The following is a 10,980-nucleotide window of genomic DNA, read 5'->3' on the forward strand; positions in this document are numbered from 1 at the left end:
ACAAATCCCAAGAGCCCCTCACCCCATTCTGCACAGGTGCAGTACGGGCAACTGGTCCACGATGGGTTTTTATTTACTGATGATCGTAACTAAAGGACCCCACAAGCGGTAGAGAGGGACACGCTCCCAGGGCCCGCACACCAGCTCCTCTGCTGACTCCAGGGGCTGGCTGCCCAGGCCTCACCTTCCCCGTCTCTGGATAGGAGCTCAGCCTCCCGGAGCGCCAGTCCTGGTCCCAGCGTCGGCCAGCTGGCCTCTGGTACATCACTGCCCTCTCTCAGCCTCAGTTTCCTCCTATGTAAAATGGGACTGCAGCTCTGCCTCATTCGGTTCCTAGGACTGAATGTGCTAAGAGGCACAGCACCGGGGGAGCACGGGTGGGCACTGGTGTAGTGGATGAAAGGGCTCGGGGTGGGGGTGGGGAAAGGGACTTCCTTTGTATGGATCAGTGGTTCTCAAAGTGTGGTCCCGGGGCATCAGCACGTCCTGGGAACTTGCGAGAAATACAAGTTCTCAGGCCCCTTGCCACACCAATGGAAGCAGAAATGCTGGGCCCCGCTAGTCCTTGCTGACAGCCCTCCAGGTGATACTGTCTCAGAACAGATGGCCCACATGAGTAATTTTTAAGATTAGGGCTTTCTGATCCGCAGTGCTGACTCATCCTCTGGATGGAGAAGAGAACAAAAGCTTATCAGAGAAAACGTGATCCCTGCTTTAGAATGGAACCCTGCTCCCAGCTCCAATGCCTGCTCTCATTGGGGCTGTACGATGCTTTCACGCCAGTTCCCCGTTGAGCCAACAACCGTAAGGCAGTCAGTGAGCCTGATAAGTGGGTTTTATCCCCATTTTACAACAGAAGAAACCAAGGCTCAGAGACCCCACCCAAAAGTGGCAGCCATCTGTCAGGCACCAACCATGGCGAGAGACCAGGACCAAGACCTGGGCCACCATTTCTATTCCACAGGCAGACCCCCATCACCTGCAAAGCACCAGATTTCAAACTGGACTCAATTCCACCCCTACGTTTACTGCTTTAGAATCTATTTTTTAAATGCAATTTTAGGGGTTTTGGTAATTGCCTTAAATGGAGAAAAACATTATGCAGCATTCACTTGATATTAGCCAAACTAGAAGAAGTATCAATTGATTTAAAAAAAAAAATTTATGTACCTTGCCTTAGAAGTGATTTCTGGATAAAATTTTCTAGAGCTTATAATTCCATCCACAATATGATCTAATACTGCTTATTTCTAAAGCATTTTACATAACTTTGCTGTACACCTGAAACTAACATTGTAAATCAAGTATACTCCAATAAAATTTTTTAAAAAAAAGGCATTTTACAGTTTAAATAATGCTCTTGCATACTTTCTCTCACTGCGCTCCACAGTAACTCTAAGTTAGAACTTACACATTATCTCCATTTTCCAGATGAGAAAACACAGGCTCAGGGAGGTCACGGGAGTTAAGTAGCAGAATCGACTGCTTAACACTTACTGACCTTCAGAGTGTGAAGCCTAGATCTGCCCTCCACCCCTGTGCTAACGGAGGTGTTCACTCCTCAGCCCCTTGGATCTCCTAAGGACAGGGCAGCTCGGTGAGACTCTGGCTGCGCCTGGCGCGCGCAGACCTACTCGGAGTGCGGCAGGCGCGGGGCGGAGGGAGAGACACGGTGCAGGCAGCATGCATCTCACAGGTACGTTTATTCATGTCCAAGGGCAGGGGCACTGCTGCAAGTCAACACGATGTCCCACGTTCCCACAGCACAGCCAGACCGATGTCCCATCCAAGGAGAGCTTGTTAATGATGCCCGTGAGCAGGCGCAGGACTGGAAGCTTTTCAGAGAGAAGCACAACAGACACAGTTTAGGAGGAAAGGAAGCAGCAGAAGGCAGCTCGTCACAGAGGTGTGTGCCGACAAGCCAGAGGCGCAAAGGACAACTTCCAGTACAACGGAGCACGTGGAGGGTTACTTCTACATGGACGTATACGGAGGGTCTGCGCAACCAACATGGGCACGCAGCTCACGTGCAGGCGCACAGAGCAAGCGGCATGGAAATGTCCTCTCCCCAAGGTCAAGGGCCAGTCCTAAGTTTGCACAGGACTCAGATGACTAGAGTTTCATTGTCACTTGGAAGCGAAGTGAAGAAACGCCCAGCACTAGGGCACACGTTTACGTGGTTCTTGCTTTCACAACACGTTTTACAGGGCAGCCCACGGGCACAGCTACTCCTGCTTGCCTACCGGTGGCACCAGCTAGCCCCGATCAGTTCATTTCGCTCCTGGAAGCTGTACTTGGCCCTCGGGGCGAGCAGTGGTTTTCAACGCTCAGACCGCGGGGAGCAGAGCTTCGGAACCCTCTCCCGGCGGGCCAGCACACGCCACCTTCTGAAGTGTTCCTACTGCATCTGTGTGCTTACTGAACCTCGCATCAGCTTCAATTCACAACAGGGATATACCTTGTCCCTAAAAGGTACGATGGGGTTTCTCATTCCCCACCCATTTTAAGAAGCAGAAATCTTACCTTTCAAGGCTTTACTTCTTTTATCTAAAATAAATGGAAAGAAAAATTGGTCATATCAATGCTTTACAAAAATGCCTGTAGTCGACTCACTGTTGAAATCATCATTTGGCTGAAAAGTTCATAGCTTAGGCAAAGCTGTTAAATGAAGCTTTCAGAAAATAGGAATTCCTATAGTGTCTCAAAGCCAAGAAGTGGTAAAAATTCTACCACAGATGTTCTCTGAACAGTTAAATAGCCCTTCAGAATCTGCAGGACTCTTCACTCTCTACCAGATCCTAACCTCCAGTCTTGCAGTTTAAAGTTTCTCCTTTCTTTCCTCTTTTCAACCAATCGCTCATTCATACACAGTTGGGCCTCATCTCTGCTTCACTGAGAACCAAATGGTTACTCTGCCCCAACTTTAATTATGAAAATATTTAAACATTCAGATCAGTGGAAAAGGTACAATAAAACACTGCATACCATGACACTTCATCCCTAAATATTTTAACCTGCATCTCTTAAAAGTAAAGACATCTCCCATGCATTCTAAATACCATTGCCACACCTAAGAAAATTAACAATTCCGATATCAAGGTCTTGTTCAAATTTCTTATCACTGACATAGCTCTTACACTCCCCACATTGTAACAAAGGACCACCGGGGGTTCTGATGTTCACTCCTAGTTAAGAACCATAGTTTCTTTACAATATGAATTGTGATTCCTCTTGAAAGTAATTTTCTTCTTGACCTCCAATGAATCAAACACAAAGAAACTTACCAGCACTCCTGATCTTATAAACGATAAAAGCCATCAGCCCCGTTCCTACCCAAATCTCCTGGTAAACTTGGGTATAGTAGGGCTTCATGGGGATCCAAACATTCTTAATAAAGCTTTGAAGCATCTGAAAAGGAACACAGTGATAAATATTACCATGACTATTGTTTTAAACCTAACTGGTAAGAGGTTTCCATTTATTAAGTTTGACCCTATTTCCCAAACTATTCAACAGGGAGCAGCCCCTATGCCGAACCTGCTACCCGAAGCCATTCCAACATCTACATGGGGACTCTTGCTCTCAACAGCTTTCCAAGCTCCACTCACCTCTCACCATCCCGTGACCTTGGCCATCCGGGCACTCCATCACTTCACATTCCTCCAGCCCCAGAGCTCTCCCAGCCCGTGCCGTCCCGCACTGTCATCAATGGTCCCCCTCTCTGAAGGCTATTCTCCACGAGTGCCCCCAAATTATGCCAAGAATTACACACTTTTGAAGAAACTAGCATACTTGCATCACCATGTTAAGAACTGTTGGCACTCAAAGCTGAAAAAGAACATGGTCAAGGCATGGTGATTTCCCTGTGAGAGTAACACCCAGACTTGAGCTCACGTTCATCAGCTGTATCTCAGTCCTTCGTTTGTTTTGTTTGAATCTCAGCTGTATTGAGGCATAACTGACATATAAAACTGTAAGATATTTACGGTGTACACCATGGTGGTGACTTGATACATGTGCACAATGTGCAGGGACTTCCCCCGTCTAGGTGATTAACACATCCATCACCTCACTTTTTTTTTGGAGAGAACTTTCAGTTCTCTAAAGAGCCAGAGCATCTGTGAGAACAGTGTCCTTGGTAGAGGCAGCTCACGGGCCAAGACCCAAGGTCAGAACACGCTTGGAGTGGGAGGAACAGCAAGAAGGCCATTGTGGTCGCTCAGATTCAAATCCTGGCTCTCTCACTTTCCAGCTAACTTAAACTGCCTCGGTTTCCTCATCTCTAAAACAGACATAAAAACAGCACCCGCCTCAGAGGACTGTTATGAAGATGGAGGAGTTGCTATGTGTCAATTACAGTATCTGCTGTCCTACAGCAAGTGCTTGTTACATAAAGTGTCATGGCTGGGCTAGTGGACAGAAGATGGCCAGGTCATACAGGGCCTTGGAGGCCACAGCAAAGAGCGCAGCTTTTATTCTCAGAATGTCATGCAAATTTAACAGCATTCATGAAGTGCTTTACTTGCTTATCTCCTGCACTACTTGGAGAAGATCACACAGTTGCCTGAGATCACACAGCTGGATCTGTAAGTCACCCAGCTGTATCTGCTCCTCATTACTGGGTATCCGCTCCGAGGCCTGGCTTCCAGCTCTTCCAAAGAGAGAACATACACAGGCTGAGGCCCAGGCCTGAAGGCTAGCCAGCTCCCTGAGTGACCCAGGAAGCCGTGGCTGTCTCCTCCTCCTGGAACCCCCTGCAGACATGTCTGCCCTCACATTTCCTGTCTTCAGGCAGTACTGGGATGCTCTGTCAGAGCATAACGTACAAGAAACCAACAGCCCTGTCCTGAAAAGGCAGCTGAGAGGATCCAAACAGGATGTGGAGGAAGCCTCTGGAAGCCCTGGACAGGAAGAGTTCAGAGGGACTGAGCAAATTCCTCTCCTCCCTGTGCCCAGCACTGACTGGGAAGGAAGACCAATGGGGTCGGAAGCCTGCAAATCCTGGGTTCCTACACCAGTTCAGCCTGTTTTGCCCTTGATCCTGGGAATGTCTTGAAGCTGTCATTTCTGAGGTTTCCCTTTCTATGAAACAGGGATAGCTCCACCTGCCCCACTGGGCTCTCAAAGTAAAGGACCCCAACCTACTGCCTGGTGTGGAATAAAAACTCAGTAAATGATCACAGCAAGAGCAGAAAGAATTGCTGCAAATGCCCAGCTGACTACAACACTACTAAGCTCCTGAGATTCTACGAGGAAGGACTTAAGAAGCTGAGGGCAAGGCCCAGGTCAGGTAGGGGCCTTAGAGCAAGGCCAGAAAACGATCTAGAAGGAAAAGAGCAAAGCAAACTAGGAGGGTGTAAAGGAGGTAAGAAGGGGCCAAAGAAACTTCTGTTATCTCCATATTTTGCTCAGGGCCCAGGCCCCTGGTGTTGTCTCCTCACCTAGAATTACCCAAGAGTGCTACAGGGTAGGTACACAGCAAATGCTTACCTCTCACCCCGCCTTTGGCCCAAGGCTGCCATATCTGGCTGGACAAACGACATGTTCCCAATGTCTACAAAATGAGGCCCCCTACTTTTTCTGCCTGAGTTCACTCTATCTAGCATCGTTTCCCAGCTGTGTGAGTTTTATTAGCGCCCATTCCTTCAAAGACCCATCCTATTCAAAGGCCAAGTGGGTGCCCGCTGTGTCCGTCTAAGTCTGCAAAGTGGTTGGTATGTTACATTAACAGCAAACTATTACCTGACCTTACACTGGAAACAGGAAACGTCTGACCCGTTGAGCCTCAGACCGGGCTTCACAGGCTGAGGTCCGTACAACTGCAATCACCTCCGATCCCGTTTTGGTCCCCGTTTCCCCCTCTCCCAAAGCCTTGTCATACGTACAGTGTAGCTCCGATAACAGTGTGCTGCAAGGAAACTTGAGGTGTAAAGGGGAGAAGAGACTAAACGTGGGGTAAGAGCTCTCGGCTTGGATCCTGACTCCATCACTAACCTGCCGAGTAAGCTCGGTTAGGTGGTTGAACCTCTCACGGCCGAAGGAAAAGGCGTAGCGAGGCCTCGACTTTACTCGCCAATAACAGCTAACCCCCGGACGACCTCCCTTTACAGTTTGGGGGACCCAAGTAAAAAGTGCGCGTGGGCAGGGGGAGGGATTGGACCTCAAGGTCAGGGGGGATGGAGATGTGGCCGCGGTGGGGCCGGGGAGGCTCCCGCCCGCCGCCCGCTCCCGCCGTGGAGGCCACTCCGGGCCCCGGGTCCTCGCCGCCCGCGATCCGGCCCCTCACCGTACCGGCTGCCCCGCGCCGAGCGCCGACCCCAGCCCCGCACTCACCTCGGCGAAGAACTAGCGGCTCAGCTAGCCCGAACTCACAGCTGATGACTCGGAAAGGTCACTGAGCACGCAAGCGCCGCGCGGGGCCTGCCGGGAAGGCGGAAGGAGCGGCATCGTCCTAGACCAGCACGCCACACCCCCGGCCGCGCCTGCGCACCACAGCGCCCCCAGCGGCCGCCCGGGTTCGGCCGCCTGGACGGTTGGGTGAGGGGACGTGGGGGGGGGGCGTGTCACAATCAGGTGACTTAACCGTCCGGATTTGCCTGGGAGTGGGACTTTCAGTGCTGAAACACAGAAGGTCTTGGACAAAACCGACGAGTTGGTCTACCTGAAAAAGGGAATCTTTACTTGTGTTAAACGCAGAAAAGCTGCATCTCCCGTCTCTGATTTTCTTGCCATTTCTCTGTGTTAACATTTTTTGCTCTGCATATTTTTATGCATCAATTCTGTGCACAGTAATTCTACTCAATAGACAATATAAAGACTTCCACAGGGGTGCCAGACACTGGACCTAAAAGACGCAGGCTTTAAAAATAACCATGCTTGGGACTTCCTGGTGGTCCAGTGGGTAAGACTCTGTGCTCCCAATGCAGGGGACCCAGGTTCGATCCCTGGTCCGGGAACTAGATCCTGCGTGCATGCCACAACTAAGAGTCCACATGCTGCAACTAAGGGTTCGCATTGCCACAACTAAAAGATCCCACATGCCGCAACTAAACATGCCACAACGAAGATCCCACAACTAAGACCCCTGCAGCCAAAATAAGTAAATAAATATTTTAAAATAAGTAAATAAAAATAACCATGCTTAATATGTGCAAGGAAATAAAAAACAAGACTGAAAATTTCAGCAGAAAACTGGAAACTGTAAAAAGTGAAACAAAAGAAAGCCACTTAGCTGATTTGAAAAAAAGCCCAATAGAAATTGGATTGATTTAGCAATGGATTAGACAGTTGAAGAATTACTGAATTGGAGGCTGGGTTAGAAGAAACCATTCAGGAACACAGACAAAAGAGAAAGGAACAGCAGGAAAGTCTATCATAGGTGTAACTGGTGTCTTAGTAACTAACTGCCAATCTAGAATTCCATGCGTGAGGAAATTAGCATTCAGAACAGAAGGCAAAGTGACATTTTGGACCAACTAAGACTGCGGGAATAATCACCAGTAGGTCTGCAGATTAAAAAAAAAAATCAATGTTCATTATTCAGGCAGAAGGAAAGTGAGCTCAGAAGGAAGGATGGGGAGGCTGAAAGGAAGAGCAACGAACTTGGTCCTGCTTCGAAGGGAAAGAAGCTTAGGATCAAATGAAGCTGCATTTGGAAAACTTGGAAAACTTAGGGCAGTGATGCTCAAAGTGTGGGCTGGGGGTTTCCAAGGCCCCCGAGGGCTGAAACTATTGTTTGTAATAATGGTAAGATGTTATTTGTCTTTTTCACTAGAATTCTCTCACAAGTGTATGGTGTTTTCCAGAGGCTGTGTGGCTTGTGATGCCACAACAGAATGAGTACAAAAACAGGAGAAACCAGCTATCTTCCATTAAGGCAGACATTAAGAGGTCTGTGAAAATGTAAGCGTCTTTTACTCTTCTCAAACACAAAACTTTGGGGGCAAATATAGTGACTTTTCATAATTATTCCCTTTAACATCAACTGGTTTTATTATTATCATTTTTAAATGAATTTAAAAAGTAAATAAAACATTTCTCAGTTGTAATCCCTAAATAAAGTAGATAGAACCCACGTAAACAAAAGCTCTGTAGGGTCTTCAACAATTTTTAAGCATGTAAAGGGGTCCTGAGACAAGGACAAGGTTTGAGAAACACTGTCTTAGAAGAAGAATGTTTTAGACTTACAATGAGCTAGGAAACCGCAGAGGACAGTAAGCACTTAGGAAAAGCTTAAGGAAGAGCATCATCGTCGGAAGCGATTTCAGGACAAATCTTTTGAACTTCAAACTCGACTTGAGAGCAACAGAATTTTAATGTCCTCAGTTGCTAATCCAACGTAGTCCATGAAAAACACATGTTCAAAGAAAACAATGTTTAAAGAAAGGGTCATCCCAGCAGATTAATTCAAAGTGCAAAACGCTGTATTTCGTGGCTGAGAAGGTCACTGAAGACATGAAGGTATTTGGGGCAAAGCTCCTCCCACTGCACAGCACCAACATCGCTTGGAATTGCTCTCAGCTGTTTTCCCTTTGGGCCTGCAGCTCCAACTGCTCTGCGGATGCAGATATGCGAAACCTCCACCAAGGCCCACTCCGTGGCCTTCCCCCGTGCTCTGGCCTAGATGTCTACATGCCTATTCGGAACTATGAAGCTGCCTCTTTTTAACTCTGGACGTTGGGCAGGAATGCCAGGTGGGCTGGGGGCCAGGTGACTAAAGAGCACCAAGAACTACTCATGAAACGAAGGGGCTCAAAGCCATTTACTCCGTCACGACACCGAATGTTAACCAGCGTTTCGTCTGGAAAATGGCAGTTAAATGACAACAAATTTCAAAACTGAAGAAGCATCAAGACGGTGTCCTTCAACTGCAGTTAAAAACTCAAACCTCAGGAGGACCGAAGGAGGCAGTAAGCCAAAAGGATCAAAGAACATAGAAAAAGCCCTTCAGAAAACATCTGCGTGAAAGGCACCTTCTTCAGAAAAAGAGCAACTTCCACTTAGAAACACACTCATTGTAACATCAACAAAGGAAGGTAGTGTGGGAACAGTCACGTACTAGGAAACACAAATGGGATTTGCAGAGTCGTTTGAAGTGGTTTCGGCCTAACTTGTGAAATTCAGAACATGTGCTAGCCTTCACAAAATGGATGAAGTTGCAGTATTTTCCAACCAATGCTGAATGACATACTGAGAGTCTAAATGATTTTACGATCACATTTTCTTACTTATTGAAAAATGTGTTTTTTTCCTTGCCAAAAAATGTGCGTGTGAGGGGGAGTTTTGAAGCCTGCACTATTCGGAACAGTCAAAATACGAGGCCCAGGGCTCGTAATACGTTAGTGGTGTGGCCAAGACGGGGCCTGGGACTTCTAGCTCAGTACCATGCTGGGTTTGTTTTTTGTAAGAAACCAATAGCTCAACCCGGCCTAGTCTGACTTCTCTCTGCACTGTTCTCAGGCTGACCTCTTATCTGCCACTCTTTGGGCATTTTCCAGTGTTTAATTGATTGGCCCTCACACTGTTGACCAGTGCCATGCTCTGGATGCCTTCCACCTACCTTTTCACAGGGCTCTTTCCTGCGAGCCCACACCGTGCCAGACGCTGCACTGGGCACTGACGGTGTGAAGGTGGGCGGGCAGTAACGTCACTCTTCTGATTCTCCCTGTTGCCTTTCTTCCTTTGTATATCTTTACTGGATTTTTCCTCTCTGACCCTTCTTCCAGGCTGCTTCCAAGTTTCTGTCTACCTTCACTCGCTCTGGCCCGGACCATTTCAGCTGCTCCCAGGGTTTTAACCACCATCCATTTGCTGATGACCTCCAAATGTGAACCTCTCACCACCTGTTTCTGTCTAGCTGTAGGGAGGACACCGCCCCCGAGACGCGGATTTAGGAAGGAAGGAAGATGAACTCAGTTTAGTCAAGATCTCGCCCCACTGAACTTCTTCCAGATCCTCAATTCAGCCAGCAGGGCCACCCGCCTTCAGGCCTTCATCAGCGGACTACCTCCCCCTCCGACTCCTCTTTCTTTGGGCTTGTTCCTGGTTCTTCTGCAGGTTTCCACTTAGGTGTCATTTTCTCCAAGAAGCCTTCCCTGACTTCCTTGCTCCCTTCCCCAAATTAGGTGCAAGGCGTCCCAGGTTAGCAGGCTCTGGTTTGCCGTCCATCTCCTCCACGCTGAGGTCCATTACCACGACCCTGCACGGGGCCAGGCGCACAGCAGGTGCTCAATAAACGTCTGTCCCGTTTTGGCCCAGAGCGCCAAGCCTCAGATGGAGTAGCCCTTAAAGGGAGAGGTTGGAGAGAGACTGGAGGCCTTGTTTTTGCACATCCCGGGTTCGCTGATGCTGGGCCCCGCCCCCAGACGGCCGAGGGGCCCTGAGGGACTCGTTTTGCCAACTTCGGTACCTGGTGGCCGACCCCCAGCGCCGGACTTCGGCGTCGCTGACGGGCGAGCGCTCCCGGCAGGCCTCACACGGCGCGGCGGGGCGGGGCGGGGCCGGCGGCACAAGGTCAGGGTGGCGCGTGGGGCGCGTGGCGCGCGTGGGGCGCTCTGATTGGAGGGCTTGCGGCGGGGCGGGGCCGCGGGCCTGCCGTCGCTGCGTCGTGCGGTCGCTGCGTCGTGTTCCCGCCCTGCCTGTTCCCTCCGCTCTGACCGGCGGTTGAAGAGGCGCGGACGCTGGCCTGTGAGCATGCTGCGCAAGCTCACCCTCGACCAGATCAATGACTGGTTCACCATCGGCAAGACGGTGACCAATGTGGAGCTGCTGGGCTCGCCGCCCGCCCTCCCGGCCGAGGCGGCCCGGGACGAGGCGCAGCGCAGGGACGCGGGCCCTGAGGCCCAGGCTCAGGCCCCGGCTCAGGCCCCGGCTCCGGCCCAGGCCCAGGCCCAGGCCCAGGCCAGGCCGGTGGCGCCCGGGAGGTAGGAGGCTGGCGGGGGAGAGACGGGGGCGGGCGCAGGTGCGGGCCTGGGCAACGAG

At 50.0% G+C, this 10,980-nt stretch overlaps 1 protein-coding gene across 1 annotated transcript; it reads right to left on the reverse strand.

Annotated features, from left to right (window-relative positions):
* Window positions 1-1,684: 1,684 nt before the first annotated feature.
* ATP5MJ (ATP synthase membrane subunit j) lies at window positions 1,685-6,467 on the reverse strand. Its single transcript, XM_007176226.2, has 4 exons — window positions 6,334-6,467; window positions 3,285-3,408; window positions 2,524-2,547; window positions 1,685-1,835 (listed from the first exon to the last, which is right to left on the reverse strand). The coding sequence occupies exons 2-4, from the start codon at window positions 3,406-3,408 to the stop codon at window positions 1,801-1,803; spliced, it is 183 nt and encodes a 60-aa protein (XP_007176288.1). The 5' UTR covers window positions 6,334-6,467; the 3' UTR covers window positions 1,685-1,800.
* Between the last annotated feature and the right edge of the window lie 4,513 nt (window positions 6,468-10,980).

Source organism: Balaenoptera acutorostrata, chromosome 3, assembly GCF_949987535.1.
Source record: "Balaenoptera acutorostrata chromosome 3, mBalAcu1.1, whole genome shotgun sequence".
Lineage (NCBI taxonomy): Eukaryota > Metazoa > Chordata > Mammalia > Artiodactyla > Balaenopteridae > Balaenoptera > Balaenoptera acutorostrata.

Excerpts from the sequence above, each read along its gene's own strand:
- ATP5MJ (XM_007176226.2), bottom strand. The coding sequence starts at position 3,408 with ATGCTTCAAAGCTTTATTAAGAATGTTTGGATCCCCATGAAGCCCTAC. Across the intron at positions 2,548-3,284 it reads TTATAAGATCAGGAGTGCTG|ATAAAAGAAGTAAAGCCTTG; the intron begins GTAAGTTTCTTT and ends CATTTATTTTAG. Across the intron at positions 1,836-2,523 it reads AAGAAGTAAAGCCTTGAAAG|CTTCCAGTCCTGCGCCTGCT; the intron begins GTAAGATTTCTG and ends CTCTCTGAAAAG.